Genomic DNA, 19,295 nt, shown 5'->3' with positions numbered 1-19,295 from the left:
ATCAAGTGGGGATGGGGAGCGTACCTTGAATACACATTGTGTTCCCCGCATGATATCTGCAGAAAATTTCTTCACCGATTCGTATTCCAGTTTGCTGTTGGTTTCTTTAAAGGAGGGGTTCACTTGGGTCCCTTTTTGCTCGGACAATACCATCTTTCTCTAAACATGGATCCGGAAACCTTCATTTTCTTTCCATTCGTTGGTTGCATGGATTGTGAGTTGTCTATGACCAGTCAAAGAAGATACAGTGAGAATTAGACATCTGATAAAGTCCTCAAACTCTTAGTTTAGCTCATTGTAAGCATTGAACTATTGCAGTAATTTATCAAAAAATTTAGAATGAATTGGATCATAGCATATAAGAGATTCATGGTCGTTGGATCTTTAGTCAATGATCAAAGGACTAAGGATTTAATGACCATAGATCCTGGCCGGTCCATACTAGACAAATTTATAATTTTAAAACAAAATGCCCCATTCTTGTATCATTAACTTAAGGTTCGGATGTTCGCCAAGAACCATCACTACAAGAAAATATGGTAATTGCGACACCTTTTTTTACAACGCGTGGTGTGGCCCTCGCAATAACTATTAAATTTCATTATTTTATGCGCGCTAAACTTTGGCGCTCTGTTGTTTGCGACATGAATAAGTTTCGTCGCACACACCTCTATTGTGAATAAGTAGAAGAAGAAAAAAAAACAACTGCACGCTCTCATCTCCTTCTCACTCTCCGCCTCTCTCGTTCTCGTTCTCCGCCTATCTCCCTCTCTTCCAAGCATAGATCCTTCTTTGCCACTCTTGCCACAACTAGGGGTGGTTCGGTATGGGATACCATACCGAAACTAGTATCCCGAATCCCAAACCGAATTTTTTCGGGATGGGAATTTGAAGACCAATCCCAAACCAAATTTTCGGGAATCCCAAATTTCGGGAATCCTGAAATATTTTCGGGATTTTGGGACAAATCGGGAATCCCAAATTGAAATATGAAATTATGAATTGTTCTTCAAATATATAATTCAAGAACACATTCATGAACTAGGAATTTCATTTCATTCACACTACCATTTAATTGAACACTGGCATGCTTGACTCTTTTTATCATAGTCAAAATTCAAATTAATTAAACTTTTTTTGCAATCTGTTGAGAGACAAAAGAATCAAGCCTTCTGAAATCATCAGCCATGACAGCAGCAATAATAAAATCCACATGAATATCAAACAGAACATGAAAAATATGCAAGGTGTAGGGCATTCTAGGTTGCTGAGCATGAATTAGAAACTACTAGCATCAATTATAAAAGAATAATATATATATATATGTATAAATATATATATATAGTAATTAATATTATATATTTTCGGTTTGGTATGGGATTCCCGAAATATCGAGAAGCCAATCCCGAATCCCATACCGAAATTTTGGGATTGGTTCGGGATAACATCCCAAAAATTTCGGGAATTTTGGTTTGGGAAATTTTTGGTTTGGAATCGGGATTTTTTCGGTTCGGTTTGGGATTTTCGGGAATTTTTTCACCCCTAGCCACAACCACTGATGCTGAGACATAATTGAAGCAGGTAAGGATTTATGTTTCTTGTTCCTCTCTCAAATATCCCCTTTCCCTAACCCTAATATTTTTTGTTATCTCTTAGTTTTTTCTTTTTGCTGCTAGAAATTCGAATTCAACCTCATCCTTTCTCATTCGGTAAGATTATTTGAGGAATTATCTTCTAATTTGTTTTTTCTTGGTGTTGTTTCATCATTTTTCCGCAAATTCCAGTCTTATCCATTCTTCATTAGTTCTCCCGATGTTTAGGATTTTTTTTTTGTCTTTTCTATGTTCAATTTCATCATTAATTGCTAATATTGTTGGAGGATTTTTTTGTAATTCAAGCTAGTCAAAGAAGTATGCTGGCTTGGTTTTGTTTATTTATTCTTTAATGGCACTAGTGACTCAATTAGCAAGAGAAGCAGAAATTTGGGGGTGGATTAATTGGAGAAGGATGAGGAAGAAAGCATTGTTGAAAGCAAAGACAATGGCAGTGCTTTTGTTAATAAGCATGGACTGGTCAGAAAAAAGTGAGATTTGTAGAGGAAAAGGGAAGAACTGTTTGGAAAGGTGAATAATGAGTAGAAATCAGAGCAAGATGGAGGAGAAAATGAAAAGTGGGTCTCTAAGAAAAGTGAGAATAGGATGTAGTTTAAAGGTAGAAGATGAAGTGGGGCATTCTCAGATATCACTGTGAGAATTATTATCATAAAAAGCAAGTTCAGATAGCCATCATGATTAAGTGGACAAATCCATGATCATGTCTCCTGCTATTCACAAAATATAATCAATTAGTGAAGTAGAATCTCAACATACCATGTAAGATTGAAGTAAAACACAGGGAGATTGCCAATCTAAACAGTCGTACAACTATTTCTAAGAAAAAAAAGGGACAATTATTTATGATCGATATTTCCACACCTCTTTAATTATAAACATTTTCAATCAATTTGAATATTTCTTGGAATTTTACGTACAACTTACTGAAATTACAAAAATAAGATGCTAAGAAAAATGATTTATTTGTGGCATGAACAAAAAAAAAAAAAAATCAATAAAAAAGAACATTAAAGACTACTTTGGTAATCATCTTATTTTTATACCCTTCTATCTTTCTTATTTCCCATAGACTTTCCCTTCATCTCTAAAAAAGATTAAAATTAAAAAAGGAAAATAAATGGTGATTTTCTTTTTTTGGGAAACAAAAAAGAAATGGTGATTGAACGGGGGGAGCTACCCTTTCCTAAGATTTTTTCCCCATCTTTGCTATTTACCCTTGCTTAGAGATTAGACAAAGATGTGTCTGGATATCAAGAGCAGTTGCCAGAGGCCACAGATAAAGAGGCAATGAAAAGATGACAGATCTAGACCAAGTTTACGGTTACACTCATCATCTGCAGACAAACTATTTCTTGTACAGTGACAACTCAAGACTGCTTAGGGAAATAATGGTACTTTAAGTAATAAGCTCCAATCAGCAGACCTTAATTTGTCTCTAAGTACAAACCCTTTCACTTTTATCACCTCCTTCCTATGCGCATAATGATAGTTGTAAGTACATGACATGAATGGTTAACAATGGGAGAGTAGAGGACAGCTTGGCAAGATGCGGCATGCATTGGCTGCTCCGGCCCCAATGACATAAAATCCCTCTTTTGAAATTTCATTTGATCTCTATGCTAGCCAAGACAAATGAAATAAGAAGACCTTTCCTCAATATTTTTTAAATTGACACAAACTAAAACTACGTACGCCGTTTGAATGCAAACATTTTTTTCATCTAGACTTTATATCTTTTAATTCAAAGCTTCTCTGATGTTTAAGTTCAGTCAGCCACTTTTCATCCCACTTGGTTGTTTCACGGAATTCTAATCATATCAGTATTTTTCTCATCTTGGGTTTATTGGGATTTTTAAGATTTTTGTACTGATTGATTGATTTAGATTGCCCAAAAAAAAAAATTATAAATTGGCAATTATAAATAAACCTATGATCAATTTTTGAGGGCTTTTATTTTATATAAATTTATAACTCCACCATTGGCAGCAAGATTACCATCTCATGTTGGGCAAAAACAGTTTCTGAATATTTAAGGTCATGATAAAGGACCTGATGCATGCATGAAGTTTTGTTTTTTGATGTCATGATAAAGGACCTGATGCATGCATGAAGTTTTGTTTTTTGATGTCATGATAAAGGACCTGATGCATGCATGAAGTTTTGTTTTTTGGACCTGATGCATGCATGAAGTTTTGTTTTTTGATTCTACGCTACGCCAGAAAGATGGTGAAAAATGAATGCCATTGCATTCGCTGCAACTATCAAACAGAAAACATGACAGGAATTGGAGGGAGATGTGGAATCAAGACCTGCAACCGATCCCATCAAAACTTATATCCTCCAGAGTCCAAACATGGTAGAACACTATATTCTAGTTTGCAGGGATGTCTATGAGATTTTTGGAGTCTTGTATGAAATTTATAAAAATACCCCTTCTTAAGATAGTTTTTTAAAAAAAGGTAGAACAATCTATTGACACTAGAAAGCAATCATTTAAATCAAAACAAAGTTTAGCACTTACTGATTGCAAGTTAAAAAATGTCATTATTAATAAGTAAAAAGAACTACAAACGTAATGTTCACTACATAATAAAAAACAGTTCAATCTTTAACAACCAAACATAAAAATAAATAAATAAATAAATAAAAAAATTCAAAACTAACTTTAAAGTTTCACTTAATATATAACATTATTATAAATAAAATTGAAAAAAAAAAAACCCTTTTTAAGGTGTTCACCTCATTATTAGCACTCAAAATATCTCATTGTACTCTAAATTTTTATATTTAGAAAGGAAAAAGTTTACGCTTATAAGGAGTGCACGATAATATTTTAAAGTGCTAATAAAAGTAATTTTTAAATACAGAACATTATTATATATAAATATTAGATGACAAAAATTTTGGGAGTCCTTTCAAATTTGGGACCTTGTGCGACTGCACCTTTCGCTCTCTCTCAACGCCCCCTCTTCTAGTTTGGTATATACATACGATAAGCAATAGGTTTGGATTAGTTTAAACTTGGAATATATTGACTGCAAACAGAAGAAAAAAGAAGAAGAAAGAAATCTTTTTCAAAAGATGTTCAATCTTATAATTAAAGCTAATTAAGTATGAAGATAATTATTAAAAAGCGGTCATATATACTTTTATCATTGTTTATCAGCTAAAGCTCTTTTAGTTGAAGTATTTCACGAGAAAATTTTGAGTTTGACTGTTGCTTCGTCAAATGATATTATTAATTCACGTGTCATAAATTTAGGTACATGAAGATCGATATGAACAAGGCCTATGACCGGGTAGAATGAGACTTTCTTGAGGCTATCATGATTAAAATGGGGTTCAACTCTAATTGGGTCAAGCTGGTTATGGCTTGTGTGACCACTGTGGACTTCTCGATTCTTATTAATGGCCAACTAGGCAAGAAGTTCACCCCAACACGTGGGTTAAGACAGGAGGACCCAATGTCGCCTTACCTCTTTCTATTACTTAGTGAGGTGCTATCCTGGCTAATTCATTGTGCCTGTGAGTTGAGCTTTCTAGAAGGAATTAAGCTGAGCTCGCACGGGCTTGTGCTTTCTCACCTTCTCTTTGTCGACGGTACCCTTATCTACTAATTGCCAAAATATTGTAAGCATCTTGGATTCTTACTGTCATGCATCAGGGCAAAAGCTAAGCTTGCAGAAATCAATGGTTTTCTTTAGCAACAACACGTCGTCAGACACACGGGAGAAACTAGTTCTTTCTCTCAGGATGCCTTCAGTGGAGAATCTAGGAAACTATCTTGGTGTTCCGACTATCTGGGGGAGATCTAAGGGGGTGTTTGTTTGCCCTCACTAACTGTCCTTGGACTAGACTGGACTAATAGTTAGTCCAGTCTGATGTTTGTTATCATGCGGGATTAGTCTTAATGAGACTAGCCCGGACTCGCCTACACTAAAGGCTTCACTAAGAGGTCTTAGTGAGACCCCCAAAAACCACGGGATTGCTAGTCCCGTCTCCCTCTTCTGCAAGCAACGTCACTCAAACCCACATGAGCAGCATCAGCCCTCCATTGTCCCGTAAACCCAGCGCCCTTTTGGCATCTGGGTCGGTGATTTGGTGTCTTTTTCCATCTGGGTCGACCTGAACAACAGCAAAAACGGGTCTCATAGTGATCCAGATTCTTCCGCCAACAATAAGATTGAAAAATTTAGCATTGGTGCAGTGACTCTGAGTGATTTTTCTTGACCAACTGTGATTTGCCCAGAAAATACAAGAACCAAATTTGAAGAAAAAAGAAAAAAGAAATACAAAGAGAGCAATGGGAGATGAGACAGTATACAGAGGTGAAACGAGAGAAACAAAGGGAAGGGGAGGGAGACACTGGTAACAAAAAAAAAAAGGCGAAAATGGGGAAATAAGGGAAATGAGAGGGATAGGCGGAGGGACAAAAATGGGGAAAAAGGGAAAGGGGCAGAAAACAAAATTTTGAAATACCCATTAAAACCCATGAATGTTTAAGCACAAAATCTAAAATAAAATTGGTAAGAGATAGATTATGAATTGAAGAGCAAAGATTGATGAACAATTGGGAGTTACCCACGAGAGAGAAGGCTTTGTGAGATGGACTGCTGCTTTGTTTTCTCAGAGTGGAATGTCAATTTGCTTAAGTGGGTTTATGGACGAGATCTTTCCAAAATGAAGAAAAGGATTCTAGAAATAAAAAGAAAAAGAAAAAGTAATAATAAAATATTAATTGATATATAGTAAATTAATATAAAATAATATAATATTGTAGTCTTGCTTCTTAGTCCAATGTTGCACCAAACACTTCACTAAATCAGTCCAGCTTAGTTTAGTTTAAGCCAATCTAGCTTAGTCCTTGAAGCTAGTCCAGTTGGAGATAGTCCGGTGCAACAAAGCACACTAAAAGGGCAACCTTGGCTTATGTTAAAGATCATGTCCTAGCCAAGGTTCAAGGGTGGAAGCACTGTTTCTTATCTCAAGCAGGCATAGATGTTCTTATTAAATCGATAGCCCATGCTGTCCCTGCCTATCCAATGAATGTTTTCCTCTTTTTGGACTCTGTATGCAATGATATTGATGCTGCTATTGCAAGGTATTAGTGGGGTCAGAAAGAGAGGGAGCGGCAGGTTCATTGGGTTAGCTGGGAAACTATGGGTAAGGCTAAGATTGATGGAGGTTTAGGCTTTAAAAATTTGAAAGAATTTAACTTGGCCATTCTTGGCAAGTAGTGTTAGAGTATAATCCATGAGCCTGATTCTCTCTAGGCTCGGTTTATTAAGGACCAGTACTTTCCTAATGGGTCTTTTAGGGAGGCCAATAGAAGGGGGAGGGCTTTGTAGGCCTGGTCGAGTATCCTTGCAGGCCAGGACTTGTTGCTCCAAGGTTCTCATTGGTAATTTATGAGTAAGGCACAAACTAGAGTGTGGGTGGATAGATGGATTCCTACCTTACCAACGGGGCATCCCATTCCTTTGTTAGGGACTTCAACAGATGACACACTTTCTGTTTCTTCAATTATTGATCAGGAACACTCCTCATGGCATTTGAATCCTATTATTGATCTACTTTCTCCGGATAAGCATGCAGTCATTCTGGATACACCTATTGGTGACCCCACGAGGTGTGACAAGCTCGTGTGGGTTGCTGATCGTAGAAGAAGATACTGGGTCAAGTCCGACTACAGGTGGCTGCATGATCGTAATGCTAGAGCTTGGTCTTATCGTTCTTTGGCAGCTAATGTTGTTGAATCAAGGGTGTGGAAATGCAAATAGAGAATGGAGGTCCCCCCCCCCCCCCAAAAAAAAATTTGAAATTTTATGTGGAGGGCCCTTAGGAAGGGGTTTGCTACGAGACTAAGTCTATTTGTTAGGCGATGTTCCCCTTCACCATTATGCTCGTTATGTAATTCCTATGAGGAGTCAGTGGAACACCTTATGCTGCTTTGCCCGTGGGTTGAAAGGGTTTGGTTTGGTGGGCCGTTGTGTAACCGTGTGGATCGGGAGTCTATAAGATATCTGCAAGCATGGCTTAAAGGTTTTTTGGGTTCGGATCTTAGCTCCGTGGATGAATGGATGAAATCTCTATCCATAATTGCTTTTACATGCTGGAACATTTGGAAGGCTCGCTGCAATGGGGTGTTCAACAACATAATCCTATCCCATTCTCAAATTATCCATATAACGGGGGTTGCAATTACCTCATTCTTGGCTGGCCACTCCAGGTTGGCCCCTCCCCTTCTACCATACAAAAGGCTTCCGTGTTCGCCATCTAATTGGACTCATCCTCCCGTGAATAAGCTAAAGATTAATGTTGACACATCGTGGATTGAGGGCCTTGTGGGTGGTCGGACCGGTGGATTTGCAGGTATTGTAGTAAGAAACTTAGAGGGTTGCTGCATTGGGATCAGTCGCAGGGAGGTTTGGGCCTCAAATATGTGTTCAGCGGAATCCTCGGCGGTCCTCGAGGGATGCCTGTTAGCCTTGCAGCAGGGTTTCTCTGAAATTATCATCAAATCTGACTCGTTAGAGGTGGTGTCTTGCCTCAATGGCCAAATTGGTGATTGCTGTTGGGAGGCATTCCCCATCCTATCCTGCATCCGTGCATTGAGGAATTCCTTCCATGCTTGCGACTGGTCTTGGGTCTTAAGATCAGCAAACTGTGCGGCGGACTATGTGTTGTCTCATTCTAGTGCAGAGATGTCCGATACCGTTTAGGTCGAAAGACCTCCATCTTCGCTTGTGGCCATTCTCAACAATGACGGCATTCCCTGCCCGCCGAACTAGTCTTTTGATGTTGAGCGATTGGGTTAACTTCAAGGTTTTGTGTGTTTGTTTGTACCCCCTATCTCTCTCCTAGTTGGTTGATCAGTTTGTTTGCCCTTGTTGGCTTTCTGCCCTGTGTGGCTTTCTCTGGTTAATATCATTAGTTTCCAAAAAAAAAAAAAATAATAAATAAATAACATAAGTGGATTAATAATATCATATATAAGTAAACTGATTGTCGCACCGAAAATTTATGCCTATTCCACCTGCATGTGATTGACTGACCAAAGAGTAGAGAATTATATTGTGTTTGTTAGATCCCACATCGTCCAGGGGAAAGGATCCTCTATGCCTTATATGCACATGCCCACCTCTATATAGCACGAGGCCTTTTGGTAGCTCACTGGCTTCATATTCCATCGGAACTCCGAATTTAAGCTAGTTCGGGCGAGAGCATTCCTAGGATAGGTGACCCACTGTGAAGTTCTCGCGTGAGTTCCGAGAAATAAAATTGTGAGGGTGTGACCCAAAGCGAACAATATCGTGCTACGGTGGAGCCAGTCTGGAATATGACAGTTTGGTATCATAACCAATCCCTGGCCGGGAATGTGCCAACCAGAACGTCGGGCCCCTAAGGGGTGTGGATTGTTAGATTCCACATCACCCAGGGGAGAGGATCATCTATGCCTTATATGTACATGTCCACCTCCATACAGCACAAGGCCTTTTGGGAGCTCATTGGTTTCAGGTTCCATCGGAACTCCGAAGTTAAGCGAGTTCGCACGAGAGAAATCACAAGATGGGTGACCCACTAGGAAGTTCTCGTCTGAGTTTCCAAAAACAAAACCGTGAGGGCGTGGTAGGGACCCAAAGCGGACAATATCTTGCTACGACGGAGTTGTGCCCATCGGACAATATCGTGCTACGGCGGAGTCGTGCCCGGGTCGGGATATGACAATGTTCCCATGAATAGAAAATTAGAGTCTAATCCTGGAATAAGATCAACTTTTAATTAATATTTGGTATAAGATTAAGAATTGAATTTCGTCATTTGATTCGGTTTACATGTCATCCTACATATTCCACATTATATTTATCCATTTTACATTGATTTTATGGTTTTCTTTCTTCCAATTATATCCTTGTGAACAATAATTGATTTTATGAGAAATATTGCAACATTTATTACTCATTTGAAATCCAAATATTTGCATTTAATTTATTACTCATTTGAGAAATGTTGGAGAATTTGATATAAGGTGGTGATTATCTCTCTCTCCCCCTCTCGCTCTCTCGATCTCTCTCTCCCTCCCTCCTTCCCTAAAAAAATTCTATTAATCTGAATGGAACTTTCCATTTGGTGATTGTCATACCTAAATATATGAAGCCTTTTTTCCATTTGGTTTTTCATTTCACAGTAATAGTGATCTCAACAAGAAGCCTTTTTTCGTATAGCTAATTATACTTTTGAGAACTATACAGGTACATATATTTTGGTACATATACTTCGTACCAAGGTTCTAAAAAACGCTAGGCGCTAGTCGTGCGGCGGGCTAGCGCCTAGCGTCTAGGCGGCTAGGCGGATTTAGGTAAATTTCTTGTATATATTGTAAATAAGTGCATATTGACACTTTCAAAAAATTATTCTTGTATGAAATCCATGGATAAGATAATAAAAGAATGATAAAATGCAAAAAGAGTATCCAACAAGTCCAAAATTTAAAAACACATTAAGCATATATGTCATATAACCATAGTGAGGAGTATTGTAGGATGACACATATACAACAAGTTCACAATTTAAAACAACATAAAATAGAAAATAGGAGGAAAATAAGGAAATTTAGTAATGTAAGCTACTTATCTTTAGCATCCCGGAATTTAAGTTGATACACAACACACCTATTCTATAAAATAAACAAAATTTCAAGGTATAATTAAAACTTAGACTTTAAACAAATTTCACAAAAAAAAAAAAAAAAAAAGGAAAAACCACCTAGCCGCCTAGCACCGCCTAGAGCCACCATGATTTTTCCAGCCGTTTTGCACAAAATTGCCTCGGTTCCAAAGGGCCGCTTAGGGCGTTTTTTAGAACACTACTTCGTACATATATTTCGGTACACATGGTTCAGTACATATATTTCGTTACTGTATTTTAGTACATTTATATAATTCAGTGCACATCTTTGATGCACATATTTCGGAACACATACTTTGGTTCAATCATTTTGTAATTATTTGGTATATACTCATTACTTTGCAACTTGCATAATGATAGACCATGTATTTTGCTTCTTTTTTTTTTTCTTAACGTTTCATTAATATTTTTTTGTTATGATTAATAGAGGAAATCTAGGATGATGGCAAAAAATCTGGATTTATTAATAGAGGAAGTCAAGGATTCAATCATTCAACTGCATTTATTAATAGAGGAAGTCAAGGATGATGGCAAAAAATCTGGATCAAATCAATAAATCAAATTTTTTTAGTTTTACAAAAAAAAATTAAATATTTAATATGGGCATTATGGGAAAGAAAAAAGGTATTTAAGTATCTAATAGCAATTAATTATGCATTTAAATATAAATGCTGATGTGGATATCTAGTCAAACGACTATAATTAATATTTGATCTTACATTAGGTTTTAAATATTGAATTCAATCTTATCAAAGGATTAATATTCAATTAATTGTCGAATTTTATGTTTGGCTTGGGGTCCGACAAAATATTTTCTGCAGTCCGTACTGTTCAAGATAGGGAACTCCCAACAACATACCTAGCCAGTAAAATAACAAAATAGTAGAAAATAATTGAATGAAAATTACCTTATCATCCTCTGCAGGAAGATGTGCACGAACATGTTACTGGAAGCCCCATAGGAACATGGTAGTATGGTACACACCTGATACTGATATGGGCATTTTCTTCAAAACAGGACGTGCACAATTGCATCACAAACGCCGTATTTAGAAATCGGGGAAGATTCTCTACTCTCTTAATTTCTTTATTTTTTCATGCCCTCTTATTTGAATGGTCACGGTTAAGTTACGTCAACATCTTATATTGATTTTTTTATAGATATAATATGACAAAAAATAATATGTGAGAGGAGGAAATAAAAGGAGATGGGAATACGAGGGTAGAGAATCCTCCTTTTTAGAAATCTAGGCAAATCTAAGAGAAAAGCTTCCAAAAGAAAGTCCAGGTACTTGGTCTCCTACGTTAAGAGACCATTTAGCTCACAATAAATGGAAGGAAGTTGATTTTCACATTTTTTTTTTAATCTCTCACCTTTTCTTTACTTTTAACCACCTGATTGAATAAATCAAACAGAACTATATGAACAAGACTAAACAAGAATATATACACACACATGAGTGTGTGTGGAGTTTTGTATTACTATACAGAAAGATATGAAGTGATTGTCCCGGAATTATTCACCACAAATTGATACTATGAAATATAAACCCTACAATTTTCACCCAAAAAAATAGGATAAATTATATTTTAACCCATCAAGTTTGGATGTAATACAATCTCATACAATATTTTTAAAACATTTCAATCACATACTGTTACTTTTTTCAATTTTATATCTCCATTATAAAAACCATTAACTTTTCCGTTAGCTACCAACGTGGACATTACGGATCCCATAATATATGTGCCGCGTGGATTAAATTAAAAGAAATTACAAAAAATCTCAATTAAAAAAAATATAGTTAAAAATAAATTTAATTTTAAAACTTAAATCCTTCTCTCCAAGCCAGATTCTCCAGCCTCTCCGTACGCCACTCCCGTGGGCCATGGCCGCGAGCACTGCGAAAGACAGCCACATCGACATCGACCTCCACGAACCCCTCACCACACCATTCGTTAGAGATAGAGGTCGAGGATTATGGCGAGCTCAGCGCAGGTGGTGGATCAGCCGTCGAGCAAAACGGGTCCTGTGGCTCCCACCGTTGTGGACGTCGATTTGGGTAATCGGAGCTACCCGATTCACATCAGATCCGGACTGATTGATCAGCCATTCAGAGGTTCAGATCTGGTCTTCTCGGCACTGCGTCTTGGCTGCTGGTGCAGCGTGAAAAAGAGAGAGAAGACGGGACCAAAACCCAGTGCGACAAAAACAAATCAAGCGGATCAAAACCCATTATAGATTTCGAGAAAACAAGAAAACCCCATGAATCGAAAAGCATAAAGAGTCAAAGAAATGGGAAATTCTGCAGAAGGAAGACTGACCTCTTTGACTTCAGTGGAACACTCCGAAGGGTCGGAGAACGATCTCTTCAGGCAGGCCGATTCACCCATCTTAGTGTTCTTGCTTTCTCTGGTAAAATCCCTCTACTTGGGGTCGTTTAATATATGGCTAGAAATTTGAATTGTGAATTGGAATTCAAGAAAGGCGGCTTATTGTGTCCATTCCATGTTTGGTTTTACAGTTTTTATCCAAAAATGTGCAGAAAAAGGGAGCTTTTTAGAGAAGAGGGACTGGGTATTTTGTTTGCCTTTAATGTTTGGGTTTTTAGTTTCCTTGTTGATTTTCTTGGATGGAGATGTCTCTTTCTATTTTTTTTTAGATAAATTATATTTATCAAAATCAAAGAATGCCGAATTCGGCCGGAGAAGAAGGTGGTGGGGGAAATTGGTTGTGGTTCTGGCGGTGAGGGTAGGAAAAAAGGGGTGGGGGAGGAGACGGATGGAGTGGGAAGAAGAGTGGGGCTGGGACTTGGCAGGGGGTGGGGCCCACGGTTTTTAATAATTTTTTTTTTTTAATTTTTAAAAGAATTTATTTTTTGAGTTTTTATTTTTATTGTTTTTTGGGCTTATGTGGCATATTTGTGGTATCCATGTCAGCACAAAAATAAGTTTCAGATTTACTACATCACCACTTAACAGTTTAACGGATTGACTAATGGTTGTGTCATATTGAAATAAAATGATAATAAATGTATAAAATTTAAATGTTTTGAAAATGTTATATGAGGTTGTAATTAAACACAAATAGTCAAATCTAAAAGAGTAAAATGTAATTTACCAAAAAACTAATATATATATATATATATATATATATAAACCCTCCAACCAATCTCACATTATGTACCCATGTGCGTGACTGGATTTGGGGACCGGGACCCAGTTGACCCACTGGCCACTTGATTTGACCTTCACAAAGAATAGCGAGCCCAGTTTGTAATCATCTGTCTTTCCCGCACTTTCTGTTGAGAGCGCGGGAGGCATTCGGGTATGCATTTGACACCTTGTTCATAAATAAGCATAAAGACTGACTAACCAGTAATGAAAAGAAGCTACAGTTTGAGCCTCTCCTAGCAAAGTTCAAGTCATCCAAAAGAAAGGTTACAAGATGAAGGTAAGAAAAGAAAAACCCTAGTATTCTCCTATTCTTATAGGACGGTGGCTAAAATAATGGAAATACATTGTTCCATCTGCTAAAATGATCATTTTGTTTCAACATTTTATCCATATGTCATATGCCATTGTTATTTGATTGGTCATTTCAACGTTGAAATCTGTAAAATTCTCTCTTCAACAATTGTGATGTATAAACTGATTTTGCCTGCTAATGTTGCAGTTACTAGGTTGGATGCATCGCATGTTTCGGCAGAATAGCAACGATCCGTTTCAAGTTTCCGTCGTTGGTAAGTCGCTCTATGCCTTGGACTGCACATTCTTGTAACACGAGAAATTCACTCCCAAAAATGCAGTTAATGTGAAATATATTGCAGAAATATATCAACTTTTTTCATGATCAAATATAACAAATCAAATGTATAATCACTATCAGGCTTATGAAAATTAAATTAGGAAAAAAGGAATAAGAATATTTGGCTTGTGAACCAAAGAGAGGCACGATGTCGCTGCCCCAAAGCCGTAGACGCCTCCCTACGTGCAGGTTATGGTGGTGCCTACAGCTCCAAGATGCAACCCAAAGCCTCAGAGGATGTCTAATCTGTTATGCACGCCAACGGCAGACGAGATTGCCAAGTAGTGATCAATTGCTCAAGAATTATAAAGTAGGAATGTAAATTGACTGATAAAGATGTGAGAAGTGAAGGAGACAGAATAGTTTTTAACATATTTCGTTTTCTGTATGAGGTTTCTTATTTAAAGAATTTCTCATACCCCTTTAGAAAAGGATTATGACTCTTCAAATAAAACACAACTCTTAAGTATTAAAAATGAATAAGATAATAATAAGTTTTGAATCTTTAAAATAAAATATAATTAAAATAATTAAAAATAACCAACGGTTGAAACTTAATTAGTCTGCCTAAGAACATAGAATTAGTCCAAACTAGAAATTTTGAAAGACCAATCATGATCACATAAAAAAACCAAAAAAAAGTTAATGTTCATCCAAGTTCCGTACAATGCGTTTTGTGTCAGAACATTCTTGTGGTTGTCTTTCAGGACAGCCATCGCTCGACGATCAACAATACTATCAGAAGTCAAACTGGGGCACGAAACCCTTAACGCAAGCCCCGAAAGATCAGCACCTTCGAAAATCTTTCAACAGTCTAGAAGCAGCCAGGACAGAAGAAGAATACTATGAAGAGGAATCATCTGCTGAGGCATCTGAGCTCTTCCATGGCTTTCTTGCAATCGGCACCCTTGGAAGCTTGGACCAAGTGAACACTGAACCATCAACCCCAATGCTTGGAATCTCCGTGGAGAACATAACCGAAAAAGAAACTGAGGCCGCAGAGAACGAGTTGAATCTCATCAATGACGAATTGGAGAAAGAGCTAGTGGCAGATCCGGCGAAGGATGATATTTGCAATGATTTATCTGGAAGAAACAGCTATGTCAGCAATGGAAGAAGTAGCCAAGGAAGCACCATTACGCTAAGCGGGAAGGCACTGGAAGGCGCAGAGAACAATGGGAATAATGGAACGGCAGTGTGCCCGCTCCAGGGATATCTTTTCGGGTCGGGATATGTGTTGTCTGAAACAATAATAGTGGCAAAGAAGGAACACAGGACATCTCTTGGTGAGCTGTTCCAGAGGACTAAATTGGCTGAGGAGATCTCCGGAGCAGAATTGATCAAAGAGGAGAAGCAAGCGGATAAGTCCGCCATGCACTTAATCAAAAAGATGCTCAAGAAAAAAATGCTTCACGCTTCTTCTCGTGGCTCCGGCAGAGCTGCTGATCATGCTTCAGCAGAAACAAAACTCAATAAGGTAACTCTAACGAAAAATATGGAAAAATTTTGCTTCTTACAGCACTGGCAGAGCCATGATTTTATGTGAGGAGGGGCCTCACAATTGTTAAAAAAAATAGATAGTACGTACAAGACAATATAATACATACTTGGAGTTGTGAGCTAATTAAATTTTTTTGAGGTGCTAAATGCATTTTTCATGTTGAAATTAATCTTCCAATATCAAGTTAATATAGACTAGTAAAATCAAAATTTAAAGGGATTAAGAGAAATTAGCCTTCCAATATCAAGTCAATAAAAATGCTAAGGAAACAACTTTTTAGACCATATTTTGGAGACCAATGTGGTGGTTAATGATTTAATTTCCTTTAATGATTTAAAGAAATAATCCAACTATTAACCGCTATATAATCATGTGATCCCAAAATATGGCTCAAGTAGATGGTCTCTCCAACACCACCCCAAGTCAAGATAGAATAAATTGGGAATTTTCAAACCAAAAATGAGAAGAATGGATTGGAAATTTGGAGAACAAATATGTCAAATTTTAAAAACCAAGTAAAAGTTACAAAGAATAGAGAGATTTACAAACCTTAATATTGTTGTGGGCTGGGAATTTAGAGGAAAAAATATTTGAAATTTCAAGAAGGGGAGGAAGAAAAGCTCAAAGTTTATTATTCTTCGGTTGGCAATGTAAAAGAATATTATTTTGATAAAACTAAATTAGACTTTAGATTTTATATTTTAAGAGTTACCAATTTGTTTATAAATAAGATGCTTAGTTTTAGGATGAGCGTTGTTGGGATTGAAAAGAAAAAGAGACATCTTGTTTTATTCATTGGTGAATAGAATTAGAAATTTTGTGTGTACTAAAAAAGTATAATATTAAGTTTACCTAAAAAAAAAAGGAAATATAATACATGTGATACTAAATATTTTGAAAAAGTGAGGGTAGGCCTAGGCCAATGCTCTCCGCCCGTCTTACAGTTTTTATATGATTGCATCAAACATTTTACGTGCATTCCAAGCTTCTCGCATCGAAAAAGTAATTTGAACTGAAATGGGGTATATGTGTATCAAATTCGTGTGTAGATCCTTCACATGTTCCGTAGAAAAGTTCACCCTGAAACCTCGGCGGCTGAGCGAAAACCCGGTAAGTACAAAGGGAACCAAAGCAGGAAGAAACCAAGCAGTGAGGGGACTTACAACAATGGAGATCAGGATGAAGACATCTTGTTATATCCTCAACAAGGATTTTCGTCAAATCAGAGCATGCGGCACTACAAGAGCCAATCAAACCCACCCCAATTTGTGCTTAGCGGCATGAATTCAAATGAGAACAGGGGGCACTGGATCAAAACAGGTGCAGACTGTAAGTCCATTATGCACCAACTCATTTCAAAATACAATGTAGAGTACCAATCAACCCCTTTTGTTTGATCTTGGTCTTTCCTCAACAATGACTACATGCAAAGCACTTAAAAATGAATACTTAATAGCATAGCCTCTGACTACTGTTACTGTTAACAAGAAACACTTCAAGAATCAAATTATAGAAAATAACGCCTCATATATCAAGTGTTAATGTCGGGTACAATAACAGTTGAGTCAGTGTCTTTCTTTGAAACTGTGCTTATCTGAGAAGAGCCCTAAAATTATGGAGAAAAACTCCTTGCCTCAACAAATAATGTCAGGTAAAATAATATTCAGGTTGTGTCCAATATTTGTTTCTTTTCAAAACAGTGTTTTGGTGTTTGACTAAGAAACAGAGGTTTGAGATGCTTATATGTAAAGAGCCTAAAACGAATCAAGTATTAATTATATGAATCTTGAATTAGTTTAGTTGAGGATTATATCTGATTCAGTTATGTTGTGTTTATTGTAGACCTAATCCTGGAGCTGTGAAAGGATAAGAGATTCAAGTTGGGTTTTTCGAATTGTGACTGCTTGATTAGTAAGAAGTGTTTCTACAGATTGATTAGTGTTTGTAAGAGTGAGATTCTACTTGTTTGTATCAAAGAACATGTTATCTACCCCTTTGATTGCATGCGGTGTCGTTTTGTAGTTTCCCGCCAACGTGTTGCCTGCTCCACCCTTTTACGGTTGCTAACTCAAACCACGACTGTTTTTCCCACAACAACTTTATGGCGTGTTTACTTAATAGAAATAGGAAGAAAAAAATGTAATCAGAGAGCTTAAAAACAGGAGAAGGAAGGGGAATCATAATTTTTGGTATTTAGATATTTGATTGGGTACAAACTAAAAAATTTAGCCTAAGGTCCGTTTGCAACATTTTTAGAAGGGCTTAAGACGCGTTTTTTATACCAAGAACATTGAGAAGTTAAATGGCAATAGCTTCAAAGCATGGAAGCATCAAATTGAAATGAACCTTGGGATGTTGGAATTTAACATGGCATTCAAGGTACCTCAACTCTCTACATTAACTGATGAAAGTACTGCACAAGAGAGAATTTTGCAAAGTGGGATAGAGCCAATCAAATGTCTCTACTCATCAAGCAAAATTCAATAGAGGACTTCTAAGAGCAGGGATTCCTAGCCCTGTTTTGCCTAAGAATTACTCAATGGAGGACTTCTAAGAAGAGGGATTCCTAGCTCTGATTTGGCTAAGAATTACATGGACAAAATTGGAGAAAAGTTCAAGAGATCAGACAAAGCTAAAATTGGGGCTTATTTGTCAGCTTTAATAAACTCCAAGCATGATGGCTCTAGCAGCATACGGGAGCACTTACTGAAGTTGGTTAACATTGCCAACAAGTTGAATGCTTTGGACATTGGCATTACTGATCAATTCCTTGTGCACATGGCACTATTTTAACAGTCAAGTGATTATGAACAACTGAAACCGATTATGCAAGAATAAGAAAGAATGAAGAAAATGAGAGCTGAGAGACTTAGCTTGCAAACCTTCATCCTGGTGTGGGTTCGATTTTCATCAATCTCCCTTCCTCTGAACAACTAATAATTTAACTCACTAACGCTGTTGTTTGTAAATTTTTAATATATTTTGATTTTTGAGTGAGACGGTAACACTATCATAGTTTTTTTATACCCATTTTGTACAACCCCCTTGACATTATTTCACGATCCAACTATCTGTTTTTTTTATTTTATTTTATTTTATTTTTGTCTTCCCTTAAATATCAATTTTACCAAAAACCACCCAAATTCAGAACTATTTGTCTGTTGGATTAATGGTAGTCATATTAATGAATCTTTGAAAAATCTTATTCATCTTTTTGCTTCACTACAATCGGATATCTTAATGGTTTTGAATTTGCATATTAGTGTAAGGATGATTAATGAATGATATATAAACATATAGACGGTTTGGAGTTGTCGCTCAATCAAAATTATTTGAGGGGTCCCTTAAGAGCGTTAACCAGTTAGTATTTTAATACAACATTAACCACTCATTTGAGCGCACTCCACAATGTAATCTCATGATTCGAACCATTCAAATTTTAGGTTATCAGGACAAGATCATCCTTGCAAAAATTCAATAATATTCTGAAATGATGATCGGTTTAGATTGTAAGAAATATGGATCCTGAAATGATGGTCGGTTTAGATTGTAAGAAATATTGATCCTATGTGTGTGTGTGTGTGTGTGTGTGTGATTTAGTGGATCAGTTTAGATTGTATGAAATATTGATCTTGAAATAATGGTCAGTTTAGATTGTAAGAAATCTTGATCATGTGTAAGTGAT

General features: G+C 36.9%; 1 protein-coding gene across 3 annotated transcripts; it reads left to right on the top strand.

Moving 5' to 3' along the window:
* Positions 1 to 12,448: 12,448 nt before the first annotated feature.
* Positions 12,449 to 17,643, top strand: LOC137732089 (protein LAZY 1). 3 transcript variants are annotated; one of them, XM_068471383.2, is made up of 6 exons: positions 12,577 to 12,717; positions 13,525 to 13,755; positions 13,978 to 14,044; positions 14,817 to 15,586; positions 16,660 to 16,939; positions 17,453 to 17,643. In XM_068471383.2, exons 2-6 carry the CDS (start codon positions 13,750 to 13,752, stop codon positions 17,470 to 17,472), a joined length of 1,143 nt encoding a protein of 380 aa, XP_068327484.2. In that variant the 5' UTR covers positions 12,577 to 12,717; positions 13,525 to 13,749; the 3' UTR covers positions 17,473 to 17,643. The 3 variants fall into 3 exon arrangements, with proteins under 3 accessions (XP_088544483.1, XP_068327483.2, XP_068327484.2); XM_088688357.1 differs by lacking the exon at positions 13,525 to 13,755 and having other exon boundaries at positions 12,449 to 12,717; positions 16,660 to 16,930; XM_068471382.2 differs by lacking the exon at positions 13,525 to 13,755 and having other exon boundaries at positions 12,449 to 12,717.
* Positions 17,644 to 19,295: the final 1,652 nt, after the last annotated feature.

The sequence above is a fragment of the Pyrus communis genome, chromosome 16 (genome assembly GCF_041283825.1).
Source record: "Pyrus communis isolate YQ-2024b chromosome 16, ASM4128382v1, whole genome shotgun sequence".
Classification (NCBI taxonomy): domain Eukaryota; kingdom Viridiplantae; phylum Streptophyta; class Magnoliopsida; order Rosales; family Rosaceae; genus Pyrus; species Pyrus communis.
This window is presented reverse-complemented; position numbering and strand designations above follow the sequence as displayed.